This window comes from Xiphias gladius, chromosome 10 (genome assembly GCF_016859285.1).
Source record: "Xiphias gladius isolate SHS-SW01 ecotype Sanya breed wild chromosome 10, ASM1685928v1, whole genome shotgun sequence".
NCBI lineage: Eukaryota > Metazoa > Chordata > Actinopteri > Istiophoriformes > Xiphiidae > Xiphias > Xiphias gladius.
The window spans coordinates 15,752,847-15,770,809 of record NC_053409.1 but is presented as its reverse complement, the minus strand read 5'-3'; the positions used below and the strand labels follow the sequence as shown (position 1 = coordinate 15,770,809).

General features: G+C 41.7%; 2 protein-coding genes across 6 annotated transcripts in view; both read right to left on the bottom strand.

Annotated features, from left to right (window-relative positions):
* LOC120795025 (syntaxin-4-like) lies at positions 1–633 on the bottom strand. Its single transcript, XM_040136466.1, has one exon. It carries the CDS (start codon positions 631–633, stop codon positions 1–3), a length of 633 nt encoding a protein of 210 aa, XP_039992400.1.
* Positions 634–8,342: 7,709 nt separating this feature from the next.
* Positions 8,343–17,963, bottom strand: part of rps6ka1 (ribosomal protein S6 kinase a, polypeptide 1) — a 43,901-nt gene continuing 34,280 nt past the window's right edge. For all 5 annotated transcript variants that reach the window (XM_040137300.1, XM_040137302.1, XM_040137304.1 and 2 more), the window contains 20 exons: positions 16,911–17,027; positions 16,676–16,757; positions 15,394–15,474; positions 15,154–15,233; positions 14,834–14,940; positions 14,025–14,062; positions 13,233–13,375; positions 13,017–13,087; positions 12,798–12,886; positions 12,570–12,634; positions 12,331–12,433; positions 11,853–11,983; positions 11,304–11,429; positions 10,907–10,996; positions 10,629–10,787; positions 10,027–10,188; positions 9,854–9,930; positions 9,640–9,757; positions 9,393–9,530; positions 8,343–8,732 (listed from right to left, as the gene is read on the bottom strand). In XM_040137300.1, the coding sequence (XP_039993234.1) occupies positions 8,610–8,732; positions 9,393–9,530; positions 9,640–9,757; positions 9,854–9,930; positions 10,027–10,188; positions 10,629–10,787; positions 10,907–10,996; positions 11,304–11,429; positions 11,853–11,983; positions 12,331–12,433; positions 12,570–12,634; positions 12,798–12,886; positions 13,017–13,087; positions 13,233–13,375; positions 14,025–14,062; positions 14,834–14,940; positions 15,154–15,233; positions 15,394–15,474; positions 16,676–16,757; positions 16,911–17,027 (2,100 nt within the window). In that variant the 3' untranslated portion in view covers positions 8,343–8,609. The remainder of the gene's footprint in view (positions 8,733–9,392; positions 9,531–9,639; positions 9,758–9,853; positions 9,931–10,026; positions 10,189–10,628; positions 10,788–10,906; positions 10,997–11,303; positions 11,430–11,852; positions 11,984–12,330; positions 12,434–12,569; positions 12,635–12,797; positions 12,887–13,016; positions 13,088–13,232; positions 13,376–14,024; positions 14,063–14,833; positions 14,941–15,153; positions 15,234–15,393; positions 15,475–16,675; positions 16,758–16,910; positions 17,028–17,963) is intronic.

The following is a 17,963-nucleotide window of genomic DNA, read 5'->3' as shown; positions in this document are numbered from 1 at the left end:
CTATTTGAGCTTCACAGGCCAGGGGAGGCACGTGCGGAGTCCAAGCATGGAGGAGAAGACGATGGTGGGTCGATGTTTCTTGAACCTCAGGGCTTTCTTCAGCCGTTGGCCGTTCTCAGCCACGTACAGCTCCCCTTGCTGGGCTGCACTAGATATCCTTGACACCAGCTCTCCATGAACCACCACCTCCTGTTCTGAGCGCACAAACACCTCCCTGAGCTCCTCCAGCCGCCGCTCCATCTCTCTGATGACACGTTGACGCTCTTCCACCTCCAGGAGGCGCCGTCGAGCTGCCTCAAACTCCATGCTGGAACTGGGGGTGACCAGCTTGGAGGAGGGGGCCGTGGCTGAGGTGGATGGGGGTTCAGAACCGGCTAGCAGAGCCCCTGTAACCCTCCGGAAGTCTCCCATGGAAAGGGAGCGCCTGGTGGCTGGAGAGGCAACTGCCAGGAGAGCAGAGGCAGATGTAGAAGGTGGCATGGCTGATGGAGGAAGAGGGGGAGAAGATGATGATGGAGAGGGTGAACCTGGCCGGTGGAGATCAGGACGTGGGTCGGTGTTTTTAATAGCTGCTGCCGTGTCCTCGGCCGTGTCCTCATCATGGGAGTCTGCGTTTCTTTGTCGTCCCTTCATGGCCAGCGTCTAGCTCTTCCCGTGCTGCTGCTGTCCTTGTTGCGGTTGATGGTTTTCCCTCCGTCTTCCTGTGTCAGAGCAGAGAGCAGCCGAGCAAAGAGTGCCGAGATGTGCAGTGATGCAGCCTGGGAACCGCTCCATTCATTAATAAGAGATCCAAGCCGGGCTCGTGCGGTCTCTGCATCTGAGTAGTTGTGCTTGGGAGGAGCCTGCTGGCAATTCATTGGCTGCTGAAATCACATGCATGTTAGCTGATGATTGGGCAGCCTTGCCTCTGTGCCGCTGATGCTGGCAGGCTGCCGTGTCCCCTGCTTGACTGTTGTGCTTCATTGTCGTTGTCATCTGGAGCTCTGCTTTGATCAGCCCTGCTGCTCAGTCAAGCGAGGCAGAGTGAGGCAAGACATGCAGAAGTATCAGGTCTCTCTCGTCTTTGCTGATGCCATTTGGCTCACTCCCTGTTCTCCCAGCCTCTCTGCTGCCATCCCTCTTACCAGCTGGTCTCTCCATTCCCCTCGTTCTCCCTTTCTCTCACTTGGAATGTTGCCCCTAGCAACAGAGTCTCAACATCAGATGGCAAACGCAGGAGGGAGGGGTGATGCTCCAGTTTCTCTCTCCCTTTATCACCTTGTTTCTCAGCTTTATCGCCATTTCCCAGTACTCATTCTCCCCCACATTTCCTCCCTCTTTTGACCTATCTGACAGCTCACAGCCTTTTTACAAACTGTACCTTCCTCTTTAAGCCGCATACAGGTAATATTTTTGCATGAAGGCAAACACTTATCTAAAAACAAACACATAATCCGGAGGTGACACACACATGAACATTTGGATTCACTCTATTAACAAAAAGAAACTTTGATTTTAATCAACATTTATATACATAATTTAAGCAGTACTCAAATGGCAAGCAATGAAGACTCACTGTTGATAAGAAACTGATAAGCAGCAAGAAAAAAGAGGGGAAAGGACTGTATTACTCAAATATTGTAAATCTGATCGTTCAAAATTAAATTAATACCATGCAAAGTTAATTTTAGTGTGGTACCAAGAAATCATACCAGGCTTAGTGGTATTTATACTGTATATTTAAATAAAATCTCACCAAGAATACTGCTATGTTTAGCCCCAAAACCAATGATGCAGAATTTGTAGAAACATTCCTCTGCCTGTCTGCCATCCTGCTTTGCGATTACTCTTGAATCCCATTATTTCAATACTGGTGTGTTACTTTATGTAACAAAGATAGTGTGAATGAAAATATCCAAACACCTTTCCAAAAATTTACATTTTTAAGCAGCATCATAGTGGCAAAACAAAAAAGGGGACTGAAAAGGAGACTTTCACACTCACATGGTCTGGTGATCTCAGTAGTCCAATTTTTCCAGAGCATTTAACCCAAATTAAAGCTGTTGTGATGTGTTTAATCCTGAATCTAAATACCTTGTCCAGGAAATGAAGGCCTGAAAGTTGCACTGTCGCCTTTTCTGTGGCCCGCTGAAGGTGAACAGGTACGACTGTCTTCACTTGTTCAGTCACCTCGTTACTGAAGTGCTGCAACATTAAAAACTGAAATCTGAACCCGGTTTCAGATCATTAATAATAGCCAGTTTCTACCAGTTTTGACTAGACTGATCTGATAGCTACATCATACTGATATAATAATTCGATTTTTTTCTCTTTCTTCCTGTGATTGCAGTAATATCTACTTCACTAACAGCTGAGCTTTTCTTTTCTGTCTAGACAAATATTGACTGGTTCTGCGGCCACATTGCAGAGGTTAAATGATCAGGGTATGAAGTAACACACGGGATAAGTTCACTGTAATACCCTCTCAAGTACACATACACACACACACACACACACACACACACACACACACACACACACACAAATACACAAAATTAAAAAGGTTACAGTGGTGCATTTGGAGCACTAAGAAGTGACTTAGTCACTAGAGAGAATCAAAACAATGAGGCTTTTAGCAGGTCAGAGGTGTGAGCGTCAGTGTGCTTGCATATTTGAGTGTTCACTTAACTCTCTGTTTTCATCTCAGGATTGGTACTGCATTAGTCATAGCACCGACTGCGCTCTCCGTGCTTTTAGCTTTAGTGATCTCTAGAGAGTACAGCGAAACAAAAGGCAGAGAATCACAAAGACAGAGAAGCAAAAAGAAGAAAAGGAAGAGCTTGTACTTTGTTTGCCTATAGGAGGAATAAATGACAGGAAACGCCAAAGATGGTCTTCAGGTCTTTATCCTGCTATTCAAAAAGCCCGAAAAAAAGAAGGGCCTTTGTAAAAGGATTAAAATCATAAAAGAGGATACAATGACAATTGTGCTGCTGTAGAGCAGGAAGAAAAATCAGAAAAACAAAGGTACAGTGTAAAGTTAAATAAGAACAAAGCATGATGAAAGAGTTAAATTTACACTTTTTTGAATGATAATAAAATTTATTGAGGAAGCTCTAATTTTGTATAATATGAAATAATTTACATGAAACACGGGGCATGTTGAATGCTATGTTAAGGAACGAAAAAAAATTATATGGTTAGAATATCTACTGAAATTTGAACTTGGTTAAAGCGGTGCAGGATACTGAAAATGATTATTTACTTGCACGTATTACACAATTTCGATTTATACAGTTGCTTAAATATAAATATGACTGGGTGAGTAAAGATTTTAGGGATCAAGACAAGATGCTCCAGTGGAGTATTTTTTAACATGATGCCCATTTTTGGAAGAGACTATTGGTTGTGCAACATCCCGCAGTTAAAATCCACTCACTCTGAACTAATCCCACATGGTGCCTACAGCGCTGCACACACAGATTGCCATCATCACTGGCAAACATCTTGAGCAGCGGGATGCTTAACAAGAAACTGCATTGTTATGATTAAGTCAAACACACGTTCTTGGAAACATTCTTTTGCCTTTACAAGCAGACCGTAGAGACCCACATACTAAACAACTTGCCTCCTCATTGAATATGAAGGAATAAATTAAGTGTTTAAGTGCCTAATCCTTTCAAAATACAATGATCTCTTTCCCAATCCAGCATCCATTACTATCTATTTCTCTCTGCTCTCCCCTTTATAACTACATTTGTGATGAAAGCCTGTTCCCAATCTCTCTTACTGCACCCTCTGGTCCAGATTGCTTTTATCTGTGTGTGCTTGTGCGGGCAAAGGTGAGGGAGTGACTACAGGTTGTCCTATCTGTTCTGGTTAAAATGACTGATTGAGTATTTTAGTAGATACATAGTAGATTACAGATAAAGATTACATCATCAGGCTTGAGTAAATAAAGTTGCAGAGGTGAGGATGGGGAAACAGCTGCCTCTCACATACGTCAGTCTGTGTTTACAAATCACCTGGACTGGATTTCTTACCCATTATATGGTTACTATAAAAAACGTTATGATTTTACAGTCTAATTTAATGACATATATATGCACCGTTATGTCATGTCATGCATAAGTACATTTATTATAACTGAATGAAAATAAAATACTGTAATTTGAATAAGTTAAATGGATTGTAAAAAATATAAAAATCTTTATTTTGGAACTCCCAGCAGATTTTTACAACCGGTTTTTGCTACTCTGTACTAGGCTAGCACACATTCAATATGGTATTAATGTTTTGCCTCAGTTTCCTCACATTTCCCAGTTTACTTACTGCTGATGTGACGATATTTAGAGTGTTTTTAAGGGTGTCCGAGGCATTGGTCTAGACACACATATCTAGGATCTAGGATTTGACACATGTGCCAAAGATCAGTTGTAAATACAGACAACATGATTTAAAAAGACTGCACCAATGGTTAGAGAGACCTCAGGCTTAGTTAAAAAATGACCAAGAGATAAAAGAGGTCACTTGTATATAGAGGCCTGAAAAAAGGTAGAGTTCTTCAGATCATTGGGAGCTTATTGGACACACTAAACAATAAATGATGTGTCAGACACTGTCCAGATATTTAATACACATCTTTTATTATTATCTTATATTTATTATTACTGTACGTAAGCAAAAAGGACAATGCGAAATGTTGTGAGGAAAACAGAGATTGTTGCACTTCAGGGACTCTACAGCCGCAGTCGTGTTGATCAGTGTTGGGTAACCTTCATAGCTGGTGCAGCTATTATTGTATATACGTTCTATGTACCATGTCATATATCACATGCATCTAGTAACATGATGACAGTTACACAAGCATATTTTCCCCCAAGTATGAATTATGCAGCATGTGTTGTTGTAGAAAATCTAGCATAGTGTTTGTGTATGTGTGCAGGGTTAGAATGAATTATGGGTTACCATAAAACATGATAAATTCCCCTTGGAGACAGGTTCTTTAGAGAGGGATAGAGCAAGGTTGTCAATCTTAGGTTTTTGTGCTTGCATATGTACTTTAACAGAACCTCGGGGAATGCTGGAAGCAGCACATCACAACCATAACTCACATCAGCCAGAACAAAACAAAAAAATACAGACCACACCAGAAGACCTCTTGAAATAGTGAGGAACTTCTACTAAATTATTCAACCCTGTACATTATCCCTTTTACAGCTCGGAGCAGACAAGGAACTACATCCACTCTCACATACACCCCGGCACGCTCTCAATGTTACAAAAAGCCAAGAAAATTCAGCCTCCATTTGAACAGAGCTGAGGAGACAGGACCTGGGTAAAAACTGAATCTCTAGCGAGATGGGGCACAGATGGTGGTGATGATGCTGGTTTTCCACAGTCCTGTAATCAATATCAGTAGCCTCTCTTTCGGCTGCTGCAGGCTGAGTCAGTCAGTGTGTGTGTGTGTGTGTGTGTGTGTGTGTGTGTGTGTATAAAAGAACAGGAAGTCATTAATTGCAGTGTGAATTACTGGTATGATGACGTCAAAGTACAGGGAACCAGGCCAGTGGGAATATATCGAAGTATGAATGTGTGTCTGTGTATAAATAAGTCAGGTCTGCATTTCTCTTGGACATATTGGTGCACAGTGCTTGTTTTCAGCATAAAGCATGTCAGTAGAAAGCGGATGCAGCACCAAGCAGGAGCTGCAGGACTGTTATGTAAGTGAGTGCTGCTGTGCATAGAGAGAGACCGGCAACAGCACATAGAAGTATGTGGTGATACTACAAATTGATACTGTAAAGCAGAATCAGCTGTAATGCTTCAAGGCATTACAGTGTTTGCATGCTGAAGGAAAAAAAGAACAGGAGGAGGAGGAAATGGAATACAATGACAATTAAAATGCTACGGGCGAGAGGAGACACACGGAGAGGCGCTGAAGCAGACAGTCATTTACATAGATACTGTAAGCTGTCTCCAGTGTGAATGTATAAATATAAATCAATTCACATTAACACTTGACTTTATGCAATTACAGATGCAGTCCCTCCAGTGCTTTTTAATCAGAGGGCAAAAACTGTGCAATGGCTGTGTGAAGCTGCCCTTTTTTTAAGAGGGAATAGTTTTTTTCCTTTAGACGTGGTCAGAGCTGATTGCTTTGACGGAAAAGCATTTAACTATGTGGGCCTGGATTCAATTCACTTTTACGTGAAAACAAGCTTGAACTTCATCTCCCTCCAGTGACCAGCAGAGGAAACACACCCTGCTGTGGACCCCAGAAGAAGGCAGGAGTTGAAGGTCAGATAAACAGGTACATAACAGGGATGCACCAGTCCACCTTTTTCCCTCCTGATACCGATTTTGATACCTCAACTCAGGGTATTTGTGGATATAATAGACTTATATGGATATAACTCACTCACGTGGAAGTACTTGGGGTAATTTTCATGTAATATAACATGAGGTCATGGATCGCTGTAGTACTAAACAGGAGTGTGGATTCCACGAACTGTGACTAAATGAATTTATCTGATAGCGGACTTTACAATGATAGTTGATAACTAATATACATTCACTAATGTCCTAGTTGATATCTGATCCACTTAGAAAGGTTATGTTATTGTTTGCATTGGTTATGGGAAATGTATGATCCAGTACTTTTTGAGCTTAGTAGAGACAAAAACTCAGTTTCTATTTTTTCACTAAAACCTTTAACTAAATCACCCGAGTACTCATTTAAGACACACAGAACAAGAGAGAGAGAGTTTTGTCATAGCAACTGAATTTTTAATATTTGTAAGATATAAAAATCTTCATCTTTATCATACAATAACATCTTACCATAAATTTAGTCAAATGAAGGAGAGTTTGCCACCAAACAAGAATTAATAATATAACTTTGATCCCTTTTGAGGTAAGACAGCTGGTTCATAGATTATTTGGCCACACAGGTCTTCCCTTCTACACATGTAGAGTATCTTCTGGCTGCTTGGTTTATTTTCATGTGTTTTCCATGTAAGACATTCTGCCTCATCTGTAGGCCTAGGCACCGAGCTGAAAGCAGGACCTACCCCATGAGGCTACTTACAAAGACACACATTTACTCTTCTTTAGGATTTCTCAAATTCAGTGTTAATGAAAATGAAAGCAGAATCAATGGAAATTCAAAAGATCAAGACTGCTGAAGATACTCCACACGGAGAGTAGGTCCGTGTGACTTTAACAACCAGTGACTTGACAGAGAATTTAAGGGGGAGAGGCTGCCTCTGAGTGCTCAAATCCAAAAAGACAACAGTCAGCCCTTCCTCCCTACATTTGGAAAACAGAAGAGGAGACCTGTACGGCATTCAGTCCACAGACTGTGATGTGCTCAGCGTGTCTTTCACTATCTTAAATCACCACTTTCTTTGGACAAAAAGAAAAAAGAACAAAAAAAAAAACAATCAACAACAAAAGCAGCCAACACAAGAAACAGCATCCAATATGCATTATCCAAGAAACACACTGAAAAAAAAAAACTAGAGGAAACAAGAAAACAGAGCAAAAGTAAAATTTATAACATGCCACTTTGTTCCTTGGGCAAGTTTTCTTTCACAGAAAGCCACCGATTTTACTAGTTTTTGTAGTAATAAAATAACAGACACCTCAAACGGTTGCCAGCAGGTGGACTAAGCAGAGAAAAGGGAGAGGAGAGAAACGAGGAAGCCACATGACATCATTACGTCACCGGACCATGCACATGACCCTGCAGCATCCTGCAAGACCGTGCACACACACACACACACACACACACACACACACACACACACAGTCACACAGACACACACACTGCAAGTCATGCAACTGACACACGCTCTCTTAAAAAACAAAATGCAAGCATAGATTGACATTAAACAAAACACCAGCATTTGACATTTCCCATAATCCCCATATTCTGGCTGTACCAAAGCCAAAGAGGCATTTGTGGCAGAGATGTTTAATATTCATATTAATAAAGCTCTTTCAAAAACATTTAACAGCAGTTGGACAGTACTGTGGTTTTGTGCTGTCGGCACAGGTTGATTTGGCAGCACAACCGGTAATATGAAGCTCATCAACTTTACAAAAAGAACAGAAAGATGAACAAAACAGGCAGACAGACAGGCGTGCAGCAAGCGGAATGACAACCAATTACAGCAACAATGAGGAGGGGAAACTTTCATTGTCACAATCGAAAATGTGGCTGCATCGACTCTGTGGCAGGTCATGCACGAACACTCACGCACACACACACACACTCATACGTACAGCCACGCGGCATTAATACATTTGCCAAAAACCTGAACCCCCCCCACACCCCCTCTACCCCACCGCCCCCTTTTTTTGGCCTCGTCGCCCCATCCATCTTCACTACCTTTTCCTAGTCCAAGGCGACTGGCTAACAGCAGCTGATGAGTCTGAACAAGGCGTGATGATAGCAAGAGCAGGACAACTGACGTCACAAGAATGGGGGCAGGACCACAGTCAGTGTTCCTTGGCTGGTAGTGACGAGTGGACAGTGAGTCCCCGAGCAAGCTGACTGGGTGGTTTGGAGCCAGGAGGTGCGGTTTTGGTCAGTCTCCAGTGAGATGTTCGATTGTTTTCAGTCTCTACAGGGAGGTAGAGGGAAGCTTCTTGACACGCCTCTGGGCTAGGAAGGAGCTCTCGATGGGCTTGAGCTCTGGAGTTGGTTGGGAGTTCTTCAGGGCGGAGTAGGTGGCTGCCATTGCACCCTGGGCATAAACAGCAGCGTGGTCATTGTAGCCAAAACAATTCGCCAAAATGTGGTTGTGAAAGAGAAAGCCATCCAGTAATATTGAGATAAGCTGATAACCAGAACACAAATAATTTCCAAAGCTACTGAGGAATTATTCATTTTACTCTGAGGTGGCTTTAATAAAACACAACCAAATTCCAATCCATCACTTGACCACATTGCTCTCTTCCTACACCAGCTTCTTGATGCATAACGTAATGTTTTATGCTTAAAAAGTTAATAATGTCTACAATGTCAGCAAAGTGGGATTTTTAACTTTCAATGCAATATGCGAAATGGCACCACTATGACTCAAAAATCTGTCTCAACCTGTTATATGGAGCGTTGTAACTTTTTGGTCACAGTTTTTGTTTCTACAAGCTATATATGAAATTTTTACTGTTTATCTTTACATAATTTGTTGCGCTGTTCAAAAAAAGGTTAATCTATGATCCAAACCATTGTGATTTATTATGAGTTATTAAATTGTCAGGCCATATGTAACCGTATTATGTAGAATATTAAAATATCTGATAAGGACTCTATGATCAGCCAATATTCGTTAAATGGCTCGGACATTGCTACTTAAATAATTTAGGCGATAAAGAGTATATTTTCTGAGAATGCGCTCTGTTACCTTGACCAGTTTGGGGTCCTGGTGTGGGAGCTGACTGTTGGGTAGTTTGTCTCTCTGGACAATCCAGGGGTGCCTGAGGACCTGCTTAGCAGTCAGTCTCTGATGAGGATCCACATGAAGCATCTTGGACACAAGGTCCTAAAGGGAGCACACATTAAATGTGAAAGTGACAAGGGGACAGGAGGAGACTGGGGTAATCTCCAAGAGCAGGAGCAAAAAGAGCTGCGAGTCAGATTTGGAGCAGTACCTTGGCAGCATCAGACACAGTGTCCCAGTTGCCTCCAGTCAGGCTAAAGTGACCGTTGCCTATCCTGTTCAGGATCTCGTTGGGGGTGTCCTCAGGTCCATTGGCAAATGGAGTAAAACTGGTTGGAGAAAAGTAGACAGATGAGAGAATGAGTATGAGGGGCAGTGAGATGCAGAACTCTCTCTCAGACTTGAGTTTGGGTGTTTGTATTTACCCAGCCAGCATGGTGTACAATAAGACTCCCAGACTCCAGATGTCACATCCTTCATCATAGCCCTGACGCTTCAACACCTATGATGTGATCAGAGACAGTCGCACATTTTATTTCTGTGTCTAACACTGTAATGTTTCAATTCGACATCAAGCTTTTCAGTAAAAACCAGAGACCTCGGGCGCCACAAAGTTAGCAGTGTAGCATGGGGTCATCAGTAGGCCGTTGTTGGCACGCAGCTGCTTAGCGAAGCCAAAGTCACAGATCCTGATTGACTCTGGATTCCCGGACTCGTCAACATAGAGGATGTTGCTGGGCTTCAGGTCTCTGTGCACCACCTGGAGAACAAGAGGAGACAGGGGGGGAGGAAGAAAACAAGGAATGTTTTTTTGAGCAGATAAGCTCAACAGATTCTATGTCCATATGCATTCAAAAGTTGTGATTTCTACTGTGAGAATACACTGACACTGCAGCTTACAGAAGCTGAGGTTCCCTTGCAATATGCAGATAGAAAATCTTCTTGTAATACAAAGTAAAGAGCAAAATGGGGAGAAAATGTAAAGGTCTGTCTGAAAAGAGACAGAGATGCACATTCAAGTTTACTCATTTGTTAATACTCAAAATGAACATCAACACATTTTTTACATTTATTAGATTTGATTGGATACTCTTGGTACGTTGAAGAACCTCATTTGCAAATTGGATGTGCACTAAATCAGTCATCATCAATGAGGACTAAAGGGTACAGGGGCAAGAAGCTAGCGCTAGTGGTCCTCACCCCCTGTGAGTGCAGGTACTCTACAGTCTTGGTGATGGTATGAAGCACAGCGCTGGCCTCTCTCTCCGAAAAGAACTTCTGTTTGAGGATCCGGTCCAGCAGCTCGCCTCCGCGCATCAGCTCTGTCACCAGGAACACCTGCTTACCGTTGTCGTACACCTGAGATAGAAATACACCCCCGCACACACGCACGCACAGGTACACATTATCATATCAACAACTGTGACATTCAGAGCACTTAACACCCAAGGCAAATTATTGTGCGTTTTTATACTCACATCCTTCAGTGTTATGATGTTGGGGTGCTGTCCATATCTTAGTAGAATCTCAATCTCCTCAGATGGGTCTGTACTGGTCTTGTCAATCATCTGTCAATCACAGAGAGAACAGTCATATTTTGAGAGTTTTTTTCGAGTTAGGCTGATAAATGGTTTTGCTTCTTTTTACTTTCTAATCCACATTTTGCACATATAATTCTTTGGTTTTCAGAATTAATAAAGAAAGCATTGTATTCTGTACTTTGAACAAATTAATAGTTTAAGTAAATCATATTAAGTATACTTAATATGATTTAGTATCTTTCCTTAAGTGGTATGGCAAAACTATTGAAATAACATTACAGAGATAGAGCAGTGATTGTTCTGTGTGGTTTGTATGTGTGGTGTGTGTTCACACCTTGACGGCGTATTCTGTGTTGGTGGTTTTGTGGATACATCGTTTACAGACGGAGAAGGAGCCCATGCCGATATCTTCCTTCAATACGTAGCCGTCGCTGAACAGCAGGTTCTTCCCGTGTAACTGCTGCAGAGGGAGAGTTGAAATTTGAAGAGCAGCAGTGAGTGGAGGCGTGACAGACTGACAGGGCTGACGAGGGAGAGGGATGTGGATGGTTTTCGGGAAGGAGCTGAATCTATTTCTAGCAGCATTTTCTCTCTCTCTCTCTCTCTCTCTCTCTCATAAAACTGTCCCTCTCAGTCTACCACATGCAATTAATTACTGCTCCTGCCAGGCACGAAACAGGATCTGAAGCCATGTACCTCTGTTAAACCATTTCATTCCCTTATTCTCCCTGTCTGCCTTACACACAACTTAAACACTGTATTTCCCATCTCCCCCCTCTTCCATCATGTCATTACCCATGAGAACTGACACAACTGCTGTATAACATGTTGAACTGTGTTGTCTGTAAACTATTACACTGCTACAGTTAAACTGCAGTCTGACCTGGACCACTGGGTTTTGTGGAGGTTGCACTGGCTCCACTGAGCCTTCCTCTTCCAACAGAGTCGACGCGATGAAACTGAAGCCCCTGAAGAGCTGGTGAGCTCCGGCACTTGGGGGGACGCCAGGGGAGTCTGTCATATAATATTGCAAGGTCAAGTGTTGCAGAAATGGAGATTAGAAACAGTGCTAGAGATGCTCATGTTCAAAAAGGCCACTGCAATACACCCCACTTTCAAACTTATGTATTTTTTATGAGCACAGTTATAATAAAGTGTTACTGCATTTTAATGGTGTTTTAATCACCTCTGTGTCTCCTTTAAATAAACTACATCCTCTACTGATTTGTTTTTTCGGCTGACAGAGGGAAAATATAGCCCTTCCACTGAACTGCTTTCGGGGATGTAAACCTCATAGGAAAACAGACATGGAGTCACTTAAGAAAAACAGTGCGGCTGAACTCTCAGCTTTGACCTCTGACCTTTAGGGGTACGGGACGTGAACTCAGAGTCAAAGTAGAAAGTGTCGTCTGGACGCGCCACCGCTGGTCTGAATGGAGGCTTTAATTCTTTCCTGAAGAGTTTCTGAAAGGAATAAAAGGACCTTTACTCAAACCATTCGGTTAAATACAGAGTACCACAGCTGTTGTGAAATGAAAACACCCTCATTGTATTTTTTACTGTTCATATATGTAAATATTATCAACAGTCAAACACTCACATTCCAGTCTATGGTGGAGAAGAACCCGTGTCGTTTGATCTCCTCTGCACCGTCAGCACCAGATCCTGTTAGCCAAACATCAACATCTAGCAGTATGAGTCTCAACCAAAGACTATTAACATATTTCTGAAGAAACACAGGGCCAGTCTTAACACTTCTCTTTAAAACCGTGTCAGTCAGCGTATAAGCTGCCATCTGTCTCAGTCATGTTCATGAGTTCATACTAACCCAGTCTGTTGGCAGGGTTCCTCTTGAACAAAGCCCTAAGCAGAGACTGGGCTTCTGCACTCAGGAACTGAGGCATTCCCAGACGTGCCCTGCAGGGAGAGACAGACGACACAAAGCTTAAATTATTTCACCAGAAAACCACCAAGGTATTTTGAATAGGTACTGTATGTGACAACGGGCTTCTGTGTTAGATTTCTCTTCCATCCAGGGGATACTCACTTCAGAATTAGGTTCATAGTTTCTTTGCGGTCCTTCCCTTGAAATGGCAGCGCTCCTGTCAACATCTCAAACTGGAGAGAGAGAACATACAACATGCATTTACAACCTGGGGCTCTGTATAATACAGACACATTATCATTTACATACTACCACCAGTCTTAGAGTTGTTGTTGTCCTAAAAGTAATCTAACAGACAAGAAAGAAGGTTTTTTTTACCATTAGTACCCCAAATGACCACCAGTCAGCGCTGTGGGTGTGTCCTTGCCTGTTCACAACCTCTGGTGCCATGTACTCCACAGTACCACAGAAGGAATAAGCTTTCTTCTCATGATCAATGGCTTCTTTACACAAACCAAAATCTGAAAAAAAATACACAAGACACAGTCAATGCACTGCTACACAGCATCAGAAAGTAGCATCCTACAGTACCATACTACTTTATTCTGTCATTCTGAATCAGTGTCCTAATATTGCAGCTGTTTTCATTGTAGCTGATATTTTTCTGTCTCTCATTTAACAGCACTTTTTTATATTTTTAATTACCAGTATACTGAAGTGAATAAAAGATCCCAAACACTGTTATCTGCAATGCAGTTTCAGCCGAACCAGCTTTAACATAAATCTCATATTTCATCTTACAACACTTTATCCTTGTCGGCATTTTTCCCTCTGAAGCTTCATCAGTGTGACTTGCTATATTGCCTCTCTAAAAGGTCACCTTTGGTTCAATGGCGGCAGGACCCCGGGTAAATAAATGGCTGTGATTATGGATGATAATAAGATAAAGTGTAATAATTAACATGGGGAACATATACGGGCACATGTGCAGATATCTTGAGTCAGTGAGATAATTCTGTCATCACATGGTGAGTAATGGAGGTCAACAAGTCGGTCAGCCATTATATGTGTGTGTGTGTGTGTGTGTGTGTGTGTGTGTGTGTGTGTGTGTGTGTGTGTGTGCGCGCGCGTGTGTGTAACTGGGTGTAAGAGAAGGAGCAGGAGACTCACCAGTGAGTTTGATATGTCCCTCCTCATCCAGGAGAATACTGGAAGAAAACATTGTCAAATGTTAGAAAAATTAACGTTTCAGAAGGTGTGAACATTTTATTCATCAAGACATCAAACACTGCAGACACTGGTACCAGTTTCGACTAAATTTCCCTTTATCTGTGGTATGCCTTGCTCTGCTGTGGTCTGGGTTATCACTGGCAAAATATAAAAAGTAACCTTTACATCTTAAAGGGACCTTGGGAAGTAAAGAGAAAGGGAGGTACGGGAATGAATATCAAAAGCTGGTGGCACCAAAGTAGCAAAAAAGTAGCAATTAAATGGAGAAAAGAAGACCACAAGCAGGGTTCAAAACTTAATAAGGCTTTGCAAATGTATAATGAGGTAGGTTTGCATTCATAATACCTGTTAGGCTTAAAAGATGCACATTTTGGTGAAGAATGATAATTCCACATGTCCAAAGTGCAAATTGAAAATTCCACCAGGTGCCTTTAAAGTACAATAGTAATAGAATCACTTCACATATGAGAAAAAGATTTTGATCTAATTCTAAGGATTGAATATAACCCCCATCACTGTTTGTCCAGGTTCTTTACAAATGTAAAACTGTGCCAACTTTGAGGAATTCTCTCCGAAGGTCGGTGCAGTCTAAACATATTTACTAAGGTCAGTGATTCTGTCGTCTGTCACGTGACTCTGGCATATCCAGGTTGGTTTGGGTCCAAGACGCATTGTTCATTAAATATGCATTTGTTTGTGTGTGTTTCGGTTTCTGTGACTGTACATTCAATGTGTCTTCTTGCTCTTACTTTTCGGGTTTAAGGTCCCTGTAAATGATGCCCAGGCTATGGAGGTGGTCCAGTCCTAATGCCAGCTCTGCTAGATAAAACTTCACATCCTCCTCTGTGAACATCACCTGAGAGACGCAAGAGACATGCAGAGAGGAGGTGAGACACAGAAAGAGAGAGCATGAAACAATGGAAAAGAACACCACAATGGAGAGACAATGGAGAAAAAAAAAAAATTATAAATTATTTATTACCAAGTCAGATAAATGACTGGACTAATGGTTGAAGAGTAGAAAGCCTGATCTTAGGCTAATAAAACATCACAATCTAATGACTCTCACCTCTTTAGAGAGTCTAGTGAAGAGATCTCCTCCTCTGAGGAAGTCCAGGATCAAGTACAGCTTCCCTTCAGTTTGGAATGCTACAAATACACACAAGTTTCATTCAAATTTGATTCAACATGACTGAAGAAAATTTTTCTGGAATTTAGAGCAATGAAACTGCGATTGAATCAGTAGATCCAATAAAAATATTTTCCAGCTTCGGGAAGTAAAGAGAGATAAAGCTTCAGGCTGACTCACCATAGTGAAGTTTGACAACAAATGGGTGGTTGACGTCTGCCAGAATATCCCTCTCCATCTTGGTCCTCACACGGTCTCTCACTGAGGGATGAAAAAGATTACAGAGTTTAGTGAGTGTTCATAAATAGTATTACTACACAACCAGGATTACTTGAAAAAGGAGTGAGCAAAGATCCTCCAGTAATCGTTTTCATTTAGGTATAAATTTAATGTTAAAATTCAAAACAGAAAAGTACCTTGACAAAGTCATCTGCACGGAGAAATTGGGTCGAAAAAATTGGTTTCGAGTTTGCTGTACAGTAAGGTTCACAGATCAAGCGGAGTTTCAGTGTGGTACTGTGGAAGCTGGCAGTAGTAGAGACTTGAGGTTTTGGATTCAAAAAACGCTGCGCTTTTTTAATGAAGTTAAAAAAAAAATAAAATAAAATAAAGTCAAGTAGACAGTGACTCATTGTTGTCCACACAGCATGTTGATGAGTTGTGTTTGCGTTACCCCAGCGGGTAAATACATGATTTTGTTGATTACACTAGTCAACAACATTCTAACTGAATGGTGAGTGTAGCGAATCCAGTAGTATATATCTACACTACGGCATACTAAATGCTCATGACAATAAAACCTGAATTTAAAGATGCACACAAAATCTGTAAGTCTGCACACTTGAAACTAACCACATCAATTTGAGACTGTATGAACAAAAAGTGATAAGCTGACGTTTACTGAGAAGGATGCGACCACACCACTTGTGTGCAAAGGTGAATGCCCAAACATTTCTGTGTATAGTTCTCTTTGAAGTTCTCTTTGAATTACAATAAAAGCATACACTTTTTCATGAAATTGGGGGTATTGTCACCTGATGACAAGAAATGAAAGTACCACAAATGCTAAAGAGAAAGTTTTTTGAAATCATCCTACATCAACTAATGATTATCTTCATTATCCGTTAATCTGTGGATTCTTTTTAAAGAGATTAGAACGCTAGAAAATGGTTAGAAATGCTCATCACAATGTCCTGGAGCTTAAGGGGACATCTTCAAATTGCTTCTTTTGTCTTGAACATTGGTAATTTCATCTGCTCCCCTCCACAAGAGGATGTGTCGGTTCAGCTGCAGAGCAACTCCCCTGCACCTGCTGGTGGGTTCAGACTGGTTTACCAGGTTGACTGCTGGGGTCATGAAAATTCAAACCTTTTGGTTACGGGAAAATTTCTGACCACAAAGCCAACGTTTTATAGCGTCCCACTGTGATGACACCAGTCAGTAGCATCACAGGCTACTGTACCTTTGAGTGTGGCTTTCTTGAGGACCTTCATGGCATAGAGTTGGTTGGCATCTGGATGGGTCACCTTTCGCACCAAGAACACCTTCAATATGAAAAAAAAAAAAAAAAAAACACCAAACAAAACCACAAAACACTTTTATATCAGATAATGGATTGGGAGTCTGAAAGGAGGGAGAAAAAAAAATGTCCGACAAAGAGAGCAGCAGAAAGAGCAGACTGTGTGTGTGTGTGTTACCTTGCCAAAGGAGCCCTGTCCTAAAACTTTGAGCAGTTCAAACTGAGAGGCATCAGCCTTCTCTGAGCCCTCTTTGACCACATGGGTAATGTTGATCTCCTTGATGTCTCCATCTTCCTGAAGAGTTCAAAACAGAGGGGAGAAGTATAATAAAACAATCAGTGATGGAGGAACAAATGGCTAAAGCAATAAAGATACTGTATGTTTGTAAGGACTGTCTGAAGGACAGAAAATGTCAGAGTGTTTGCAAAGAGCTGCTCTTCACAGTGTCTCCTGCTGTAAATAGCAGTACATTAAAATAAAAAACCTCTGAAAGAGGAAGCACAGTAAAGACAGAGATGTGTGTGTAATGTTGAGTGATTACAACCAGTGGGTACAGTGGTTTTTTTTTTTTTGTTTTTAAAAAAAAGGAGGTTTCTGTAAATGATAATGATGGCAACATAAAATGGAAGTACGTAACTGAAAGTAAACCACTGGTGCGCTCTTTAAAAAGTGCAATGCAAAATGCCTCCAATGCTTCATTTTTATGGACCCAAGTTGTATAGCCCTGTCTTTTTGCTCAGAGACAACTTCTCAGGTTGGTGGAGCACTGGGTGGAGCACTGCTGGTACTGGGAGGAACTCCACCACATGAACACTACTGACCTGCTGTGAAACCTAAGCCACAACTAGTCACCATCCTCTCAACAGCAAACAGCAAACATCAACAACAAGAAGTCACTCTCTACACACGAGCCTTTTCAGTTCTCTGCGCTCATTATCGCCGTAGTTTCATGCCGCAGGCCAACGATGAGGCACAATACTATGGTTACCCTGCAGAGAGAATTATAAATTTTAAAAGTGTGGTTAGGGGTGAAAAAACAATTTTTCTCAAATTCTACCCAGGAAGTTCGCAGCTACTTACAGGGTTTAATTTGAATATTTGGGAATAGAAAGTAGGACAACTTGCCTGTTCTACAGTTTAGCCCTTGAATTTGCCCTCTGCAGACACCCGATACAATGACCAATATTGTAATGTGCACCTAATTACGGACAGAACATCTTAATCTACGGG